The 22,307-nt window shown below is 34.5% G+C and overlaps 2 protein-coding genes and 1 long non-coding RNA gene across 8 annotated transcripts in view; 1 reads left to right on the forward strand and 2 right to left on the reverse strand.

The window, feature by feature from the left end:
• The window catches only part of LOC117324428 (MAPK/MAK/MRK overlapping kinase-like), an 84,105-nt gene extending 78,157 nt beyond the window's left edge, over positions 1 to 5,948 (forward strand). For 2 of the 3 annotated variants that reach the window (XM_033880279.1, XM_033880280.1), the window contains 2 exons: positions 1,679 to 1,873; positions 2,363 to 5,055. In XM_033880279.1, coding sequence (XP_033736170.1) covers positions 1,679 to 1,873; positions 2,363 to 2,443 — 276 coding nt within the window. In that variant the 3' untranslated portion in view covers positions 2,444 to 5,055. Of the gene's footprint in view, positions 1 to 1,678; positions 1,874 to 2,362 lie in introns of all 3 variants that reach the window. The other variant, XM_033880278.1, reaches the window with a different exon arrangement.
• Positions 4,726 to 8,913, reverse strand: LOC117324430. Its single transcript, XR_004531990.1, has 2 exons — positions 8,404 to 8,913; positions 4,726 to 8,335 (listed from the first exon to the last, which is right to left on the reverse strand). It is a non-coding gene; the product is annotated as an uncharacterized LOC117324430 (long non-coding RNA).
• A 2,010-nt stretch (positions 8,914 to 10,923) lies between these two features.
• On the reverse strand, positions 10,924 to 20,670 carry LOC117324431 (ankyrin repeat and EF-hand domain-containing protein 1-like). 4 transcript variants are annotated; one of them, XM_033880285.1, is made up of 10 exons: positions 20,583 to 20,670; positions 19,776 to 20,337; positions 19,287 to 19,486; positions 18,865 to 19,138; positions 17,650 to 18,460; positions 16,741 to 16,967; positions 16,122 to 16,306; positions 15,354 to 15,396; positions 13,921 to 13,947; positions 13,091 to 13,180 (listed from the first exon to the last, which is right to left on the reverse strand). In XM_033880285.1, exons 2-8 carry the CDS (start codon positions 20,119 to 20,121, stop codon positions 15,364 to 15,366), a joined length of 2,076 nt encoding a protein of 691 aa, XP_033736176.1. In that variant the 5' UTR covers positions 20,122 to 20,337; positions 20,583 to 20,670; the 3' UTR covers positions 13,091 to 13,180; positions 13,921 to 13,947; positions 15,354 to 15,363. The 4 variants fall into 4 exon arrangements, with proteins under 4 accessions (XP_033736172.1, XP_033736173.1, XP_033736175.1 ...); XM_033880281.1 differs by lacking the exon at positions 15,354 to 15,396 and having other exon boundaries at positions 10,924 to 13,180; XM_033880284.1 differs by lacking the exon at positions 13,921 to 13,947 and having other exon boundaries at positions 13,007 to 13,180.
• Positions 20,671 to 22,307: the final 1,637 nt, after the last annotated feature.

A 22,307-nucleotide genomic window follows, 5' to 3' on the forward strand; every position in this document is an offset into this window, starting at 1 on the left:
TCTATCAAATATTTCTTAGATTTGAATGAAACCTTTTCCCATCTTTACAGTAACTTGTGTGTATAGGCATGGTAATTTAATGTATTGTAAATGTATAGGGGCGAGGTGGCTGAGTCGTTCAGGTGTCACAACACTTTGTCACTAGCACTTCACCTCTGGGTTGTGAGCTCAAAACCTGGTACTGACTGTAGACCAGTGGTGTTTCTCTGGGTACTCCAGCTTTCCTCCACCTCAACAACCTGACACATCCTTAAATGACCCTGGCTGTTAATAGGACGTTAAACAAACCAAACCAAACCTTAAATGTACAAGTATATTAAAAACCTGGTATTCTTTTGAATGAGAACCCTCAGGACTCGGAAAATAAGCATTCCCTGACAACACCCTCTTTTGAATGAGAACCCTCAGGACTCGGAGAATAAGCATTCCCTGACAGAAACCTCTTTTGAATGAGAACCCTCAAGACTCGGAAAATAAGCATTCCCTGACAACACCCTCTCTTGAATGAGATCCCTCAGGACTCGGAGATAAGCATTCCCTGACAACACCCTCTTTTGAATGAGATCCCTCAGGACTCGGAGATAAGCATTTCCTGACAACACCCTCTTTTGAATGAGAACCCTCAGGACTCGGAGAATAAGCATTCCCTGACAGAAACCTCTTTTGAATGAGATCCCTCAGGACTCGGAGAATAAGCATTCCCTGACAGAAACCTCTTTTGAATGAGAACCCTCAGGACTCGGAGAATAAGCATTCCCTGACAACACACTCTTTTGAATGAGATCCCTCAGGACTCGGAGATAAGCATTCCCTGACAAAACCCTCTTTTGAATGAGAACCCTCAGGACTCGAAGAATAAGCATTCCCTGACAACACCCTCCTTTGAATGAGATCCCTCAGGACTCGGAGATAAGCATTCCCTGACAAAACCCTCTTTTGAGATCCCTCAGGACTCGGAGAATAAGCATTCCCTGACAGAACCCTCTTTTAAATGAGAACCCTCAGGACTCGGAGAATAAGCATTCCCTGACAGAACCCTCTTTTAAATGAGATCCCTCAGGACTCGGAGAATAAGCATTCCCTGACAGAACCCTCTTTTGAATGAGAACCCTCAGGACTCCGAGAACAGAGATTCCCCGACTGGACTCACTATACCATAACTACCTGGAAGGGTTCACCACCATATCAAGTTAACTTTTCTCAGGGGTGGGGTAAACATAGGTACATATGAGTGAGTGTATATTGAAGTCAACCATACAATTATCTGAACAGTTGTATAGTTTTCACAGCTGTGTTCAGTGAGAACAGGACATGTTTACTACACATTCCTATATCAGGGTGACAACACTTATAATACCTTTAACTCAAACATTACAAACTGTTTCCTTGTCTGATCTCCAGTGTTGGTAACATATACAGCACAGTCAATTGATTTTATTTGATTTGGGAGAGAACAAACTGTTTCTTAATTAGGAATTATTACAAAAAACTTGAGATTTGACTTGTTTTAGTAACTAATTCAGTCATCACAAGTCTTTACTACTCGTCTCCTGATTGTTGTATTGTATAGTCATTAATTATACCATGATGCCGGATGTCATTTGAGATTTCGTTAATGCTATGATAGGTAATTTGAGTTAACATGTATTACTAATGGATTCTGACTTTTGTATTACAGAAGCGCCACAAACGGCTACTAGAGACCCACCATTTCTCCAATCATACTGGCCTTAATTTGCCAAAAGTTCCAATGCATGCCAACTCCCTAAACCCATCATTTCACGCCAGCTCATTCAGTTCCTACAACCATCCCCAGGGCACCACTAGTTTATCTCTACTTCCCAGTATCAACGCTACTTACAAACCTCACAAGGTAAGTACAACTACATCTCTACTTCCCAGTATCAACGCTACTTACAAACCTCACAAGGTAAGTACAACTACATCTCTACTTCCCAGTATCAACGCTACTTACAAACCTCACAAGGTAAGTACAACTACATCTCTACTTCCCAGTATCAACGCTACTTACAACCCTCACAAGGTAAGTAACTACAAGTCAGCAGTATATTATATGGGATACAAGTTCTGACCCCGGTTTCGTCATCATTTCTTAATCTAAGAAAGTCATATCATTATTGGACTTGAGGGAAAAAACTTACTTGAGGAAATTCCTTAATTCTGTAATGCTTTCCTATGGGAAATGTTTCAGGAATTTTCTTTAGTTAAGGGATATTGATGAAAATGGAGTCCAAGTCTTTGGTTGCAAATGATTCTATCAAAAGACAAGCATATGAATGCAACAGAAAATGCTTATTGTCGGGCTTATTGTAACAGATGTATCATTTGTTTGTCTTTTCAGCCAGCGAATAAAGCAACGAAGAACATTGTCGGTAGCTATCAACTACCTTCTCTAGATAGACGAGGAGGGGCCGGATTCTAGGTACAAAGGATGAACATGACATCATCAGCTGTCTGTGATATCATCAGGCGACCTTGACATCATTAGCCGACCTTGACATCATCAGCTGGCCGTAATATCATCAGGCGACCTTGACATCATCAGCCGACCTTGACCTCATCAGTCAACCTTGATATATTCAGCTGATGGTGATGATATCACAAGCTGGCTCTGGCATCACCAGTTGACTCATCATGATCTGTAGCTACGTCCAGAAAGTTTACACCAGTGGATTTAGTAAAACTTTAAAATGAATAAAAACCACAACAAGGGATTAAAGGACTTGTATTACAGTACTTTGTTAACTGGGTGAAATGATATATTGTTGATAAATGTAATCAAATGCATAATTTGCATATTGTGTTAATGGATATGTAACTATTTTTTGTGATATACCTATCTATACATGCCTATGTTGAAATATGCTTTTTGAAGAACTGTATTTATTTTGTTGTTATGATAACCTTGTTCTCACCGGGTAAGGTGTTATTTGTGTGAGAAGACTATCCTATTTCCTGAGGACTTCTTTAAACCATTTACTGACCAAGGGACCAACATGTTCGTACCTATCATTTTTTATGCAATACACATCTTTTACAATACTTTGAAGAGTGCATGGCCAATATGGGTGTTAGATGTTTTTGAAAATGAAAACAATGCTGATAGTATGTACACTTTTTATCAAAATTATCATTGACACAATCTGCACTTAATCTTCATTAAAGCACAATGATATACAATGTCCTGTAAGAGAATGCTGCTAGAACACTTTTCCATCAGGTGTAGCTAGCGAGAGATTTTATGTAGGCCCAGCTTGATTCCTGATACAACATTTTTTATGGAAAACCTGGCACCATAATGATCTGTTATGTCCGACTCATCATTACATTGTTATCACTATGACTATGTTATCAGTATAACCGTGTTATCACTATGACTATGTTATCAGTATAACCGTGTTATCACTATGACTATGTTATCAGTATAACCGTGTTATCAGTATAACATGTTATCAGTTGAATGATGTTATCGTTATAACCGTGTTATTACTTATAACCATGTTATCAGTTTATATGTTATCAAACAATGATAAAATATACTCCATACTAACTATCACTCACTTTCCAGTAACTGTAGTCCAATGTTTGTGTTGTAAATTTGACCCTTGTTTACATTTGTGATGGAATACGTGGTAAAGTTTGACCGTGTAAAACAGAATTGGAAATTTATATTGTACCTACACATGAATGAGAAAACCGATACACTATGAGGTAGAAAGAGAATGCTCCACTTGGCGATGTTGATCCTATATTTTTTGTATCCTGTAGTTGTTGATGTCTTCCATGATGTGTATTCCCCACAACAGAAATCAACAATTAAAAAAAAAACTGAGTATTCACAGTTTGGTGTATATGGAACTTTACAGACAGTTGTCTCCCCTTAGTAATGCATCACATTACCTAAACGGTATGGTATGTGTATTGTATAGATATCAATTTAAAGTATATTGTGATAGATTTAAAGATATTTTACAATTGTTTAATCAGGGTAAATCACACCTGTCACTTCAAACTTGTAACTTTTCAATTTAATTATATTCAACTTATGCTGATATATTTTCAGTAGTTCATATTTTCCAGGATTTAATGAAATTTGTAGGAAAAAGGATGTAATTTGCAATTGTGAAAAAATGTCTATATTTTTAAACAACTGAAGGTATATTTTCTTGATTTGAGTTGGTTTTTGTTTTTGTTTTTGTTTTTGTTAAATTGTACTTACATGATAGATATTAATGTGGTAGGAACTTTTTAAAACATTTGTTTTCCTGACTTAATTTTGCTCATCCTAGCTGCTTGACCTTGGTGCTTTGCTTTTATACACTTGTTTGGTGCATGTGTGATAAGCGTATGCAAGAGTACTGAAGAGGTGTAAATCTAGACAAATTAGACATTGTCTATGGGACATATAGTGTTTTGAATATGCAGCTTTGAAATTTTGTTTCTTGTCAGCAGAGCACTATCAGTAATGGGCTATTTTGACACTAATTTAGATAATATTCACCTTTAATACAAATCAATTATCATTTTTTAATTTGGTTATGAGAAATCCTTGACTTGAGAATTTCCTGGATCTGTAAATCCATTTCAAACAACATTAGGTACAAAATTGTATACTTTATTAATATTTGTCTGGTCTGGAGAATTAGTGATATCTTAAAATAGGACACTATTTATTTATTTATTTTTTTAAGAATCATTAACTGCAACTTGAAGTAATTTTCATAGCCCAATGATAAAAAGAATTTGACGATGTGATAAACATGAGACTAGTTAACAGCACGTGTTTATTGATATTTATGTTTTAGACACTTTATTTTAATCCACTCTTGATTCCTCCTGTATATTCCCCTTGTTTCCCTGCTGAATGACGTACACTTTATATAATGGACAAATGAAATCACAAATTGGATGATAACATATTTTTTTAATAAAAACTAAATATTTTGTGGTTTTATGCAGGAGAACAATATTTTTTTTTGTTTTTTTTTTTTCAAAACATGTAGTGCCAAATTATGTAACTTATTTCAATAGATATAAAAGCAGTAAATATGATTTGTACATGAGCGTGTATGAGGTGTAAATAAATGTGTATTGTTTAGTGTGGATCATTAATACCCTCTGGTAGACACCAGTAACTGTATACCATAGGAGGTCTCGCCGGGAGAATTAGTGATATTTGAAAATTTGCTTCGTTTTTCAATGTATCAATATTTACAGGTCTCTAACATACATAGGATGCTTCAATACTACAACTTTATCAATATGAAGTTTGTAGTTTTTGGAAAATAAATATATATAAGTAAATTTTGAAATTTGCTTAAAACTTCCCATACAAAGTGGTACAGGCTTAACATTTAATTATATCTTTATAACATGAATTATCAAGTATTTAAATAATACTGGGTAATTTCTGTACTGATAGAAATAGCACTTGATAATTTATCTTTTGACAGAAATAGCACTGGATAATTTCTGTGTTGACAGAAATAGTTTTGGAGAAAAGGTTTTTATTTATCTCAATTTATATTGAATTAGCTCTTTTATGAAGGTTGAAAAAAAATGTTAAATTGTAATTTGTAAAAATTTGCTGCTTTGAAATAAAAAGACAAAAAGGAATGATTTATAGGTACATGTATGTATAGATTTTCTAATGCATTATTTTTTGTAATTTACTTTTAAACATATTTCAGTATTGGACAAAGATTTTTTTTTTTTCTCTCAATAAATCTGTATTTTTTTTAATTCAAAAACTTTATGTGTGTTATGTATCACCTTCACAACTAAATGGCTACATTCTCTATAATTATGTCCTATCGGGGATTTTATGTGAATGTAACCCCTGGAATTTCAAGGATGATTATATATGCAATAATTTAATTACTGAATGATAAATGAAGATAATGTGTAGTTATCTTATTTTGATTTTTTTTTTTTTGTGTTTTGCTTTGTTGTAATCCATTTTTATCTCTTTCCAGTGCAGATATTCATGGAGTAAACAGAGATTTTCAGTTGAAGTTTTCAAAAAATATAATTCATTTTATTATCTGCCGTCTGCCTAATTAATGATAGACTTGATTGTAAGATAAAAACCTGACTTCAGCTGCTGAGTAAGAAAAGTTTTTTTAAATGATTATTTTTTGTTTGCTGTCAGCCTAGTCAATAACAGACTTATGTACTATGTACATTTAATGTATATATACAGATATGTTACGAGAGGGAGGTGAACAAATGATGTATGATATTCCATCAATTCAGTATGATATGTGTATTGATGCTGTATTTCGTCTGTAACTAGAATTGTGATAGCCGTGTTGGTTAACAGTGAGATCCCTTCAGTAACACTATTGACTTTTTGTGGTTCCGTGGCCTCAAGGAGTAGTCTCCCCTGTCACCTAGACAGATTTTGTCCAGGCTTGATACGAGGGAAAGTATTGTTGAGTTTTGTTATTCAGGTCTAAAACTATATATCAGATAACACTGGTAAACATATAAAACACATATTTGACACTTTTGTGCCAAATGTTTTTTTAGATAATACAAAGAAATTGATGTGATGTTTTAATTTTTCAGGGGAGGGTGGGGATGTTGTTCAGATTAATTAAGTCTGTGTGAATTCATCATCACATGAAAATATTTCTACATATTAACATTTACATGGCTACTACGTTATACACTAACTAGGAAGGAGAATGATTTAAATGGTTGTAAATAACATTCAGCTTGTGCCTGTTAAGACGCAATAATTATGCATCTAGGGAAGACGTTGAACGAATAAATTATATTACTTAATCTAATATAATCAGAATTAAGATAAGACAGCAAAAGTTGTAGTAAATTGAAATAGAAGAATTGACTCGGCCTTGCTGTGATGTCAGTATATTAACGACAGATTTTTTGTGGGCAAACATATCATATTGCGCTAGCAGGCAATACAATGTTTGCAGGAAAAGCTCTTTGGTTTATACTGACTGTGATTACCAAAGTGACAGTTCAGTGTTTAATATAGACATCTTCTCGTACGACAGCAGAATCTGATTCACTGTAGTCGGTATACAACAAGTAATATTAACTGCTTACAAGAAGTAATGAGTATACAGAATCCAGGAACCACTACTAATCTTATAAACAATTGGTCTTCTTGGGTGAGATAAGTAATCTTTGTGTTACCTGTCGTAGAGGTAAATCTTTGTGTTACCTGTCGGTGAGGTAATCTTTGTGTTACCTGTCGTAGAGGTAATCTTTGTGTTACCTGTCGGTGAGGTAATCTTTGTGTTACCTGTCGGTGAGGTAATCTTTGTGTTACCTGTCCTAGAGGTAATCTTTGTGTTACCTGTCGTAGAGGTAATCTTTGTGTTACCTGTCGTAGAGGTAATCTTTGTGTTACCTGTCGGTGAGGTAATCTTTGTGTTACCTGTCGGTGAGGTAATCTTTGTGTTACCTGTCGTAGAGGTAATCTTTGTGTTACCTGTCGTAGAGGTCTTTAACTATGCCAGTGGCATCTCTGATGCGTTTCCCTTTGTTGATATCTGTAATCACCACAAAGGATATATACATGACATCAAATTACCATCGTAAGATAAATTAAGTGTGTTCATGTGTTTATTTGGTAATATCTGCCACAATACTACTAACAGAATCTCTTAACTGTTAATCTTGATAATTTACAACAATTTTATATATGTATTTAAAATTTGACATTATTGATTAATCTTATTTATTTGTGATGGCTAGAATGTTAAACTGTTGGCTAGTTAGGTAGATAGCATAGATTATTAGTCCTTTTTGATGATCCAGTAGTATCAGATGGTGATTTGAATACATAATATGAAAAAGTATTGAAAGGTATTCCATCTACCTTGTATTGTACTGTGGTCAGTTGTTAACATTATTCTGATATTTTAAGGTCATTAGGTCATATCAGTGATATTGTGTTGAGTGATGACTTTGGAGTGTGTACAATGGGTACCCACATTACACCATGTCAGTAATTGACTTTCATATATTTGTTTATTTTTTAATCAGTCTTTTATTTAATGTGTAAATGAAGTTCAGATATAGTTTTATGATTATTATCAATTTTGTGCAGAATTTCTACTACATGTATTATGGTTATTCTAGTAAATATCACCACCGTGGATTTCGATACTCATGCAGCTGAGTTCTCCCCAGCTGAAGTAGCGTAGATCTCCAGACATATTTTATATATCAGTAGAGCCAGGGGCAATGCCAGCTAATAAGGAAAAATCAAGTTTGTTTGGTTAGAACAAAATAGACTGGGTAAGCTTATTAATATTCCATGTACTCCAACACCCACCTACATAGAATTTCCATGTGCTCCAACACCCACCCTACATAGAATTTCCATGTGCTCCCAACACCCACCCTGCAGAGAATTTCCATGTACTCCAACACCCACCCTACATAGAATTTCCATGTACTCCAACACCCACCCTACATAGAATTGTTTTTATTTTTGAAATTCTCCTGTGGGATTGTGAATTTACTGGAATAACCTTAAACTTTGACATGTCATCTCAATTGACCTTGCTCAGGACCAGGATCATAGTTTTATCAAATTTACATAGATAATATTTGTACTAAAGTCCTGTCAATAAAGGTGTGTGGAAATCACATCCATCAAAAATGGCACATTTCAAATTACAGGTACGATGTAACACTTTCCTTTCTGTAACTCATTTCTGTTGAATCCGTCCAAATCCTTTTCCTGTCTTTCAAGCCATTGTGATAGGTTTTAACATATATTATTCAAATCTGTAGAGAGTTGTACATAATTATTTTATTGGCATATCTGTTGTAGAACACTTTTTAAACAAAAAATCATGTAAACTTAAGAAAATAAAGAAAAAAATATCATGACAAATCATGTGTTCATTTTTCTGTTGAGCAAATAAAACTTCATCATAATGAAGTTAATGTTATGGTCTAGATGATAGGTAACATTTGTACTGTATAGTGGAGTTAAACCATTATGGTATAGATGATAGGGTAACATTTGTACTGTATAGTGGAGTTAAACCATTATGGTATAGATGATGGGGTAACATTTGTACTGTATAGTGGAGTTAAACCATTATGGTATAGATGATAGGGTAACATTTGTACTGTATAGTGGAGTAAAACCATTATGGTATAGATGATAGGGTAACATTTGTACTGTATAGTGGAGTTAAACCATTATGGTATAGATGATAGGGTAACATTTGTACTGTATAGTGGAGTTGTAAACCATTATGGTATAGATGATGGGGTAACATTTGTACTGTATAGTGGAGTTAAACCATTATGGTATAGATGATAGGGTAACATTTGTACTGTATAGCGAAGTTAAACCATTATGGTATAGATGATAGGGTAACATTTGTACTGTATAGTGGAGTAAAACCATTATGGTATAGATGATAGGGTAACATTTGTACTGTATAGTGGAGTTAAACCATTATGGTATAGATGATAGGGTAACATTTGTACTGTATAGTGGAGTTAATTAGTGGATGTTAAACCATTATGGTATAGATGATGGGGTAACATTTGCCAAGAGATCAAGTGTTAGATACATTTTGATATATCAAGAATATATTTCCTACCAACAACTAGCATTCTGTGGTCATATATATTTTGGTTTTAGTGTCAAACTTCAGTCCAACTTTTCTTTTTTGCCCTCGCACTTGATGAAAATTAGTTGAATATTAAACTGCAGAGAATGTTTCTCCATATGTATTTTGTAAGAAGTCATGGTATAGATGATAGGGTAAATGGCCATGACTTTGGTAAATTTAATATGATAGCAGTTGATAAAGATATATTCCCTGAACAAAGGAACATAAGTGGAGATTAATATTAAAAGTTTTGCAAAAATCAGTTATTCTTTGGGCGATGTAGTACATTGAAAGTATGTTGAATGGATTCCAAGTGAACTAAGGGACACAACTCTTTTGTGGTTTGGTTTTGTATAGTATTGTTTAACGTCCTATCAAAACCTATGGTCATTTAAGGACTATCTTTTGTGTAGTACAATATATGATTTAAGTATAGGACACTCCATCATGAAAGATTATATAAATACACCCAGAAGTGGATGCATGCATGGACTAAAATGTATTTTACTGCATTTATCACCCCATGAACAACCACAGTCTCCTTACTGAACAGCTGGTGTCTACCTCAACAAACATCAAATGTGGGAATCAGAATAGATTGTAATGTAAAGTCCAAATTCCCAAAGTTTTAATATTTTTTTGCAGATTTTATTCCCGTGACCCTGAATTTGATGTTCAACCAGCATGCTACAGGCCCAATATGAGGTCCCTGGGCCTCTTGCCTAGTGTGAAGAAGTTGTTTGAATATTTTTGCATACTTAACTCCTGTGACCTTGAATGAAGGTCAAGGTCATTCATTGGAACAACCTTGATAATGCTTCATCCCAGCATGCTACAAAGGGCCAATATCGGGTCTCTGGAAATCTTGCTTTATGGAAAGAAGCTGTTTGAAGATTTAAGCATATTTGACACCTGTGACCTTGAATGAAAGTCAAGGTCATTCATTTAAACAATCATGTTAGTCCACCATGCCACCATGCTATAGGCCTAATATCAGATCTATGGACTTCCTGCTTAATGAGAAGAAGTTGTTCAAAGATTTTAGCATATTTGACTCCTGTGACCTTGAATGAAGGTCAAGGTCATTCCTTTGATCATTCTTGATAGCCCTTAACCATGCATGTTATTGGCCAAATATCAGATCACTAGGCCTCTTGGTTATTGAGAAGAAGTCGAAAATGTAAATTGCTAACAAATGGAAGACGCACAGTGACGGACAAAAGGCAGTTAGAATAGGTCACTTATGACTTTGTCACAGGTGACCTGATAAAATCTGACTCAATCCAAAGTGTTTAAAGTCATTTATTGGCATCAGATATCAAGGTTATAAACTAAATGTATTTAAGAAAAAAGTTTTAAATACATCATACATAGAAATGATCACAGACATTCCAGCTTGTTTACATTAATAACAGGTAACTTATCATACATAAAATCAATATTTTATCAATTTTCTCTGAGAATGAGCAACCACTGCATGCAAGAATTGAGAAGTGCATATACAAATACATGTTTCATTTTAAAACTTAACAAACAGAAATATTTGTTTTCAGCACACAAATGTGCAAAAGTTAAAGAGAAAGGCTTTCTGTATAATGCTCCACCATATTGTTCTATCCACTGACATATTGTTGATATAAAAATAAAACTGATCAATCTATTCAATCTTTAAAGAAAATAAACAAAAAATAAATATTATTTTTTTAATCTTAAAATACATTAGACTTAAGGCATTTTTTCCAACAAAACACTTTAAACCTCAACTATACAGATATATATCTATATATTGAAATCTTAATCAGAAGGCACCTGCCTGATCCTTTCAGCAGTTAATAGGTTTAAAGTTAAAGGTCCTCCCAGTACTGTCACGTTACTACCTCCCAACTACAGGGTGTAGAATCGTAGGTAATATTCATACGATAGTTTTATAAAGATGACAGATACTTTGTATACATATCTAGTATGTACCTTTGATATAAATAACCTTTCTAAATGTCTATGTACTGTACTAGATTTCATAGGCCTTTGTATATCAAATTAGTTGATATTCTAAAGTTACCAAACCATTCGTAATTTTCCAAATTCCTTATGAACTGTAAACACTGTGTCACATAGAAAATTCTTGTTTTGCTTTTCATAAAAAAAAATCACATGCAATTTTCAAATGTGAAAGTTATGTCAAAAGTACATGTACATTTACAATGGCAGGATAACAATTATAGAAAAACAAGTTCATATATGTTGAGAAATTATATGATGGAAGCTTTTAAAGCTCCTTAAATTTCCCAACATGATTTACATAAGGCAGGTTTCACAGCTCTTACCATCTCAAGTTTTAATGTAACACCCATCCATACATTGTAAGTGAAAAGGTTATCAACAAATAACATATAACAGCACTCAAGGTCACTTAGGCCACTCAAGGTCACTCAGGTCACTCAAGGTCACTCGAGGTCCAGAGCTTGTACCGATACATCAACCTTTCGTGTAATTATCATAATAACATATGGTTTCATAAGAGGCTTTAAAATAAATCTTTTTATTTATTGCAAAATTAAGGCAAATAACAGCTTTAAGATGATTGATTTTTTTTTGTCAGCAGTTTCAAACAATGAATCTGGAGAATTGTGTAACTTATCACAGCATTATTACAGTTACAGGCACTCGTACTGAGAACCAGCATCTCATACACAAAGCAACGCATGATTGATGTACTCGGGCTATGTACAATATATACAGCTCATTACACTTGCACACTACTCCAGATAATATTTACAGAATATAGCAAAATAGTAGCTATCAGTGTATTCCAAAAATATTGACAGAAGACAGCATACTAACAGCTATACTCCAGAAAATGTTTGCTGAAGGCAGCATAATATTTATAGAAGACAGCAAGTCAACAGCTATACTCCTAAAAATATTTACGGAGGAGAGTATACTAACAGCAATACTTTAGTATACCTTAACAATATTTCAGCTGACTAGCAGCTCTGTTTATATATACAGTATGAGAGATTAATGGTACATCACTATTGTCTAACACAACCAATCAGCAGTTAAGTTGTCATTATGTAAATAAGAATGGTTAAATATATACAATAACAGATGAATAGAATTTGTACAAATTTTAACAAACGTTATCTTTATCTCAAATACAGTTTAATGGTTCTTTTGATATTGTTTCTATTGCAAGTTTGTGTCAAAATAGAAACCACACAGCCATATAAAATTTCAATTTCTATAAATAATATTGATATTTAATCATCGTCATCTCCCATGGCAATATTTTTTTTCGTTACATTTTTAAGGAAGGGCATTTCGAAGTCAGGAAAGTCCACTTCCCAACCATATCTGTCTCTGCGGACCTGCTTTTCATGGATTAGTTCCTGAGAGGTTGGCTGTTTTGTCCATGCTTTAAGTGGAACATATGTAATGTCCTCCTCTTCATCCACTCCGCTAGCTAGAGCAGATGCTGCCCGCAAAATGGACCCCTTCCTTTGACGCGATGGGAGGTCGTCACCCGAAGCACTGAATGGAATCTGTAATCAAATTCAATAGATTTTATATCTTGGTTCATTATAATTCTACACAAAATCACAATATTTTTTGCTTCTATTGGACAAAATTGCAGCAGACATTAGGTGGACAGTTATTCTATGTCATGCTGTAACTACTATTAAAATAATTGGAGTTCAAATTTATTTATAGATATATATTGAGCTAAATTCCTTGGTATCTTTGAATTGAGAAGAATTTGTTTGTAGTATATACATGAGATGATTGGTGATATATCTATAGTTATATATGTCTCTGTGACATTATCAAAGTACAGATTGTCATTTATGTTATGTCTCAGGTACAGGAGTAAGTTGACACAAAGTATTCTGGGGGTGCAGGAATGAGTTGAAATCAATATTGTGTGGTACAGGAATGAACTGACATGAATATTAGGGTGGAGGGAAACACAAGATTTAATTTACTAAAGACTTAATTAATATTTCTAGTATACATATCAATATAAATATTACCTCTGAATCACCATCAAATATTATTTTGGGATTAAAGTTGATAGAATGATAAGGATTTTTCAAATAGACATAAACTTTTATGTAGTCTTGTGATTGTGTTGATAATTTGCACATTGTATTTCATTAGAATACAACTGTGTCACACAAAATATACACATATACACACGGGGACATGTTAGAGTCACAGGTACCCAGGAGTTAGGGGGTGGGATCAGGTATAAAACAAAAGGTCTATCACATAATCCATGTACCTTTTCTGTATTTTCTGTTAACAGACTCTGTAAATTCAAAATAAACTTAAAATTGACCTTCAGAAGAATAATCCAGTCATTACACTCTGAAAAACTGATTCCGAACAAATAAGGACAATGGCAAAGTGGAATCAAGTCAGAGTTTACAAAACTGAACATACTAATAAGAAATAGCGATAGACAGCAGAACTTCACACAGGAAATTTAAAGCAATTTCTATGGATATATAGCTTCCTTCTCTTTAATGGGATTGATTTTGGTCACACACAAGCAGTACTGAATTTAGTTTTGCTTGTATCTAGTTTGCCAGGGATAAATTTCTATTAGAAAAGCCAAGCATTCTCAACACCATTAACTTCTTCTGTCAATTTTAAAGCCTTATAGCAGTAAATCAAAGTCTGATGTCTATCAACTTTTACAATGTAACAGACAGACAAGGAAAGATAACAACTATAATTCTAAAATCAAGTGTTGAACTTTAATATTAGGTGATGGTAACTTTTGGAGATGTAATATCATAATCAGATTATTATTAATAAGCTATAATATTCAAATCCACCACAGTTAATGATTATCTATACCAACTGGGTGACCCCATCAATCAGATCCTCTCTAGTACCTCGTTATGGAATTGTGATGTTAATATACAACAAAAGTCCAGTTGACATGACATCATTAGAGACGATCGTTCACACTAGTTGTTACCAACATAACAATGATAAAATGATGTCATTCATCAAATGGATTTTTGTATTTGTGGTAGATACAAACCTCTTTATAAGTAACTCTATCCCAGCATTTATTTTTTTAAGAATAAAATGAAATATAATTGTTTGCTTAGATTGTATTGTTTTAACATTTTTACATTGGTGCTGACTCAACAAAAGTGATAACAACATTGCCACACTCAACACACCTTAGTTTACATTTCTTTTCTGTAAATTACTTTAACTCGCTAATAATTCTTTGGTATGACAATAATATAAGTATTTTTACCTGGTGTTGCTTGAGTCTTGAGAATAAACATATGGACATATGTTATGCCTGAGTTTTATGTTAATAAAAGACCACATTTGAAACTTGACACCAGTTTGTTTATCAACAGAATTCTGATAATAAATGTTAAAACAAATATTAATGAGGCAGGCTTAACCCTGTCTCCCTGCTCCAGACCATAGAAATCTGCCCATTCTGATATTCTTTAGTTCTTACTGAGGTGTAAATACTAGGACAAATCACTTTCACTTTATGTTTTTAAAATGTAACAAATCAGCAAAAAGAAAAAAAGAAATAAATCAAAAATTGAAAATAATAAAAGGTCTATGAAATAAGTATACCAAGAGAGTTTCTTATTTTGATCTGTATCTACCAACTGTATTAGTTTGTGGAGAGTACAGGATTAGCGCTACACACAAAGATATATCTTCACATACTTAACAGATGCTAATCAATAGCGGAGGATGTTCTTGAGGGTACCTGTGTGGGAAAATTAGCCCAGTTACACGGCTATATTAACTAGTGATAGAAGCACGCTAAGCCAAGGACTAAAACATTCTTTAGGAATGATTCATTTTCAATTGCTACCTGTTTTTTTTACATCTTCACACGTCATTGTTTAACAATTGTAAAATTTTTTTCTTCATTTGTTTAATAAAATTTGATAAACAATATCATACATTCTTTTGAAATTTGTCTTTCTTCGTGAATTTATTTATTAATGGTTTTATTGGGAGATATTTTTCCTTTATCTTATTACAAAGCATATCAGTATCTTATTACACAGTCATTAAAGTGATGGTAGATAAAATAAGTAATGCAATTTTTCAATTTGATGGTGGAGTTTTTGAAAACTTCTAATTTGGAAATAATATTTCAAAAATACAAGTAACCTCCAACCATATGATAAATGACCTTACATATTTTTTCTTGAAATCCTATCCACATAAACTTTTATTTTACACTAATGCTAGGTAAAATGAAACCCTTCCACCTCTGAATCCCAAAACATGATTAAGTCATATCAAAAAATATTCCAAAAAAATGTAAATTCTAAAATATACACATGGGCAATCAATTTTTCTATTTTTCTCAATTCTACATCTGTTTTTATAGACTAAAAATTAAATGGCGGACTGATTTACATGGTCTGCAGGGTGAAAGGGTTAATACCGTAGTGGACACAATCAGGGGTTACGACTTACTGGTCCGGTGTTCTCCTTATCTGGGGGCGGTACAGATGTAGGCCGAGCCGATTTCTGACCTCCCTTGCCCTTGCCTTTCCCTTTGCCTTTCTTATCCCCAGTAGGCAAGCCTTCACACCTAGACTGCATGAACTCAAGGACTCGCGGGTCAGCCCATGCATTGGCTATGTCCAGGGGAGCATGACCTTCAGCACAGAAGAATCACAGATATGCAAATATATTAAAACATAACAAAAGGAAGACAAAATAAGATCTTTAACAATCAATAAAAATCTATGCTTTTAAGAAAATTTTAAAACTTCAAGTTCAAGATTCCTGAAGCAAAACAAAAGTTTGAACCAGCTGACAAAAATCAGTCAGTATTAAAACACAATATTTATAATTAAAACCGTTAATTCACTGTAAGTTGAATTACTGTAATAAAAACATACACAAAACAAGGTTACCATATTGTGACCATAATGTGTATGATGTATAATAAAAATTGATATTACATGTGGTACTTTAAAAACATGTGGTAATTTAAAAACAAAAAAAACAAAAAACACACAAAATGGATATTGATCTTTAGAGTAAGGTAATTTTCCCTCAGCCCCTGGAATTCTGAACTGATGCTGACCTTTCTTATTTTCAGTTTGAAGTTTGGCTCCGCGATCCACGAGGTATGTGACCAAACCCTCCCTAGAACTCTCTATTGCACGAGTCAGAGCTGTGCCCCCGTTCATAGTGTGGGCTTCCAACTCTGCTCCATTGTCCAACAGGAAGGACACAACATCAAGCTGACCCGAGTGACAGGCATGATGGAGAGGTGTCCACTTAAAGTTGTCTCTGGCATTGATGTAGGCCCTGTGGTGAGCAAAATGGAGCATTTTCTAAATAAGAAATATATCTAGAGATATATGTAGTGATTTTGATATACCAATGGTAACTAGACTTTCTCATTTTTTAAAGTTCACATTTATGTCTTTTAGGATAATTATTGTGTTCAAGAGACCTCCTTGCAATTTTTTTGTCTGGTAAGTCGGTGATTCCAGCGAGTCTGTGCATAGACACGATAGACAAATGGCAAGTTTGTCTTTTTTTTTCTTTCTATGATATAATGAGACCCCAGTGTTTATTTTCATATACAGCTTCACATGTTAACTGAACTTATAAGTCTATCACAAATGTCTTGAGCATGCTGACTTACTGGATAGTCCCTACATATTTATTTACCTCTTATAGTGTGATTTTTTTAATATTAAAGATTAAAATCCTGCTGCTGACAGATAACTACAGTATATCAGGAAAATCCCCAAAATAGTCAGGATGAAACATCAAACATTCCAAAATAATGTTTGGGTCTTTTTGGAGAGGGAAAGATACTTCCTTTTCATTTCAGAAATATTTTATTAACAATACAAATATAAATAAATACAAAGTAAGGGAAAGATACCTTGTACCTTGCTCTTTATAAGATTTTTTTTTTCATTCATGAAAATAAAACCTAAATGCATTTTTAAAAAAGCCTAAATGCTGCTATACTAACCCACTTTCCAGAAGGAACTTGACCATGTCGATGTTTCCAATGGCACATGCCACCATGAGTGGAGTTTTGTAATATTTATCTCTTGTATCTACTGGAGTACCTCTTTGGAAGGCACCCTTCAGAGAATCAAAGTCACCATTCTTAGTCGCATCATTGATATTGATGTACATCTTCTCTGGTTGCTGAAGATACCATGCAGAGTCGTCTTGTAGAGGATGTTTTGGAGGTCTGTCACGGTCAAAACGACCAGTGTCCGTAAAATGTATATGTCTTTCTATAAACATCTCTGGGGGAGCACCACCGTATGTCCGAGGTCCATCCTCCGAGGTACAAATTGGCATGGCCAACTTAAACTTACCTTTCTTACCCTTTCCCTTACCACCCTTCTTCTTTTTCTTCTTTTTGCCTTCAAATGCACTCATAAGATAATTTTTATTTATCCACTTTTTCCCGGTAAAAAAGTCGTTATAGTCAATATTTCCATCTCTTGCCTTGTCGTGAAGCGTCATCACTTTTGAAATGTCTGCCTCTTCCGCTGGAGCTGTCATTCCCACTAAAGTATCAGAAAACTCGTCCTTCTGAATTGTACCTTTTTCATCGGGATCATATCTTTTAAAGGCATTTAGGAGTTTTTGTGAACGCTCCATTACCCAGTCATATAACACTATAGCCCATGGTTCGTTGTTTTTTCCAACTTTTCCGAAGGATTTCTCTGCTTTTCGTAACTCCTTCCCTGCCTCTTTGTGTTCCTTTTCTTTGGCTAACGATTTTGCTGTCTCCCCATCATTATTCTTTGGTTTTGGATTACAACCTGTTTTTATAATAAATCAGAATATCAGTTTCAAATAAATGTACAATGAAAATAATTTGTTTTTATCTTTCATAATCTGTGAAATATGGTCAGACCATACTGTTTACTAATGTGTAAAAAATAACATCAAAATTTGTATGCCTGTAATCACGCATTAAAAAAATCAACATCGGTTGTAGGTTATTATTTTTCCAATGCCTCTTCTAGGGATCGAACCCAGGACCCCAAATTGGTCTGATGCTCTACTGGCGGGGACTAAGAGAAATTCTTCCTGTTCAAATCATGCAGTTGAAGGTGGCTTAATTAACCAGGGCAACATACAGATCAATCAACATATGAAGGCACATTTCTGTGACAATTAAAAACTGACAAATGTTCCAGAAAATTTGACAGTGAAATCTTACCTCTTTGTGACAGGAATTTACAACACATAGCATGGCCATTAAGGGCAGCATTGTGTATAGGGGTATTGCCTTTGTTGTTACATTGGTCAAACTCTGCCCCATATGCTGACATACAGGCCAGCACCTCAAACCCGCCTGTCAGGGCAGCGTAGTGAGCAGCATGTGTGTGCTGTATGTCTAGGACGTTCACATCACCACCTGCATCAAGGATTGCTCGGACAACCTTCACACTGCCGCTCAAGGCAGCAGCCATTAAACAGGTCTTTCCAGTTTTCTATTTAAGAAAAAAATGATAATAACAAGATCACAAAACTAATATTTAAAGTTTTTTTATACATGGAAAATATCAAAACGTGTTCAGGGACACACATCAAATTGTTTCTAATACCAATTTTAGCTGTAAGATCAACATATTTAAGTACCTCTTGTTTGCCATTTGGATCGGATCCCTTTTCAAGAAGCAACAAGCATGCATCTTCATTCTCTGCTGCTGTCTCACATGCAAACATGAAAACTGGAATTCCTTCTCGAGACACATTGTTAGGTTCAGCACCATTTAATACAGCTGATTCCAAACACTTGGCATGACGCTCCGTCGGAGATATACAGTAAAACAATATACCTGCAATGAAAAATGCAATTACATTATGGATATGCGTAACTATAAATTTGAAAATTTATAAATCTCGTTGTTTTTTTTTACAAAAAGACATGTTATTACAGCAGCAGATAATTCCTAAGAGAACTGACAGAATAAATGGGCATTACAACAATTACAATTATCTATAAGCACTTATTAAAAATATTGTTTAAGATCATAAAATCGTGCAATAGAATACCTTGTAATCAAAAATATCAAAATAATAGTTGATGTCAAATTATTTCATTTGAGATGTTATTTTAACAATCACCTTTTCCTTCTAAATCAATAGACTTCATGTCTGCTCCAGCTTTTGTCAACTTCTCCAGGCACTGGACATGACCAAACTCTGCTGCTCTCATAGCTGCTGTCCGTCCTTTGAAGTCTGGGACATCAGGGTGTGCACCAAGTTCCAGGAGAAACTCAATCATTTCATCATCATTTGCAGCAGCTGCCACTCCCAGCGCCGTCAGGCCTTCAGAGGCATCATTATAATTGATTAGGTGAGGGATGCCATTAACTGTCATCTTCTCTATCTTGTCCCTTTCTTTCATGCGAACACATTGTAGTAGTTTACAGACCTGTAAGGTCTCTAGTCTGGTCTGGGCGACAGGCATGGTGTCCGTTAACACTTGTATCGAAAGGACAACCACTTATATGTCTAACGTGCAGAAAGGCTATAAAATCTTTGCATGTTGTAGTCACAGAATCTGATGAATCCCTCTATAGCGAACGATCGCATTAATAATGTATGCAGATTATTCGTAGACAGTTGGTTACCAATAGCTGGTCATAAACACGGACGAGCGTCCTTCTTACAGCATTTTAGGGTTCTGTAATTATAATAAAACAGAAATTAATGTCATATAGTAACAAATGTGGATATAACAGGGGTATAAATTTGGGTTTCTAACATACATCAATAATTTACCAACGTCACGTATTAGAAATACTAATTAAGTAACGTTCTTTCGATCTAAAGAATATTTATTCTGGATGTGTCAGTTGAGTTAAGGTGGATACATAAAGTGCATTTTTAATATGTTGTCAATTCGTGAATTGTTAATGGAATACTTACATGTTAGTTGTATCCTAATCCAAGAGCACTCACTTGGCAGCCATTACTGTTTACAGTTACCAGGCGACACGCTAGCACCTGCTTCAACGAGCGCCCTCTGATTCAGGATCGATAACTCGTGATATTAAAAATGAGTTAACTTGCATAAAAACTTCAAACACGTGTCCAGTGTTTTGGGGAATTATCAATTGTACGACAGAATAAAAACTATTCTGTATTCTATTGAAAAATACAAGGGGTCATTTAACCTCACTACATTGAGAACAGTGGTTTGACATCGGAAATTATTAAAAAATGATTTACATTATGCTTAAACTCAATATCTTATATAATTTGGTTAAATACTGGATCAACATCTTATATGATTTGGCCAAATACTGGATCAACATCTTATATGATTTGATTAAATACTGGATCAACATCTTATATGATTTGATTAAATACTGGATCAACATCTTATATGATCTGGCCAAATACTGGATCAATATTGCTTTATCTTATAAAATTGTGTTAAGTAGATGCCAGCTTGACTCACCATAGTAACTCTTTAACATATAGCGTACCCAACTGAAACATACACCGGTGTTTTTCTTTAGTAAAAATTACATACACTATTCAAGATACATTTTTTCCGATGAATGAACAGCTAGGCGCATACCAGTCAACATTGTACCATCAGTGAAAATATTTTATCTGGCGGCTACCACTTATTTTCTGGCTGTTCAATTGTTTGTTCTGTCTACGGTAATCTGCTGGTTGTGTATATTTGCAACGTTGTCATTGTTCATAGACGAATGAACTAACAGAAAGACGGACGGAAGAACGTCGGCCGGACGGACTGAAGGACTGAGACGCAATACATGATAGACCTGTCAGGTCGATTGTATAAAAACGTTTTGATATAAACAGATCGTGTATGGTACAATAATATGGTTTCCTATCAAGTACAATAAATTCTACATTTGTACTTTTATAAGTCTTCACCAACCATGCATTGGGAATTGTAACATAGAATAATGGCTGGTAGATTACGAGATATCTATTAAATGTGGCGGCCACCAGATTATTAAGTCCCGGCTAGCAGATAATTATGTGGCGGCTACCTGATAATTATGTGGCGGACACCAAGTAATTATGTGGAGGCTACCAGAGTCATGTGGAGGCCACCAGATAATTATGTGGCGGCTACCTGATAATTATGTGGAGGCCACCAGAGTCATGTGGAGGCCACCAGATAATTATGTGGCGGACACCAGATAATTATGTGGAGGCTACCAGAGTCATGTGGAGGCCACCAGATAATTATGTGGCGGCCACCAGAGTCATGTGGAGGCCACCAGATAATTATGTGGCGGCTACCTGATAATTATAGGTCGGCCACCAGAGTCATGTGGAGGCCACCAGATAATTATGTGGCGGACACTAGATAATTATGTGGAGGCTACCAGAGTCATGTGGAGGCCACCAGATAATTAAGTGGCGGCTACCAGATAATTAAGTTCCGGCTTGCAGATAATTAAGATAAGATAAGTTTTATTCTGAGTCAGGACTATTTAAATCTCATTGTTCCCAGTGATTGTCCAACTTATTTTTAATAGAATTGATATTTATTGCTGACACGACATGTTCTGACAGTTCATTCCAAATTGTTACTGTTCTGATCGAAAAAATAGTTTTTCTTAGCATTGTAGTTACTCTTTTAGGAAATATTCTTTTTGTGAAGCA

The sequence above is a fragment of the Pecten maximus genome, chromosome 3 (assembly GCF_902652985.1).
Source record: "Pecten maximus chromosome 3, xPecMax1.1, whole genome shotgun sequence".
In the NCBI taxonomy this organism is placed as follows: Eukaryota; Metazoa; Mollusca; class Bivalvia; order Pectinida; family Pectinidae; genus Pecten; species Pecten maximus.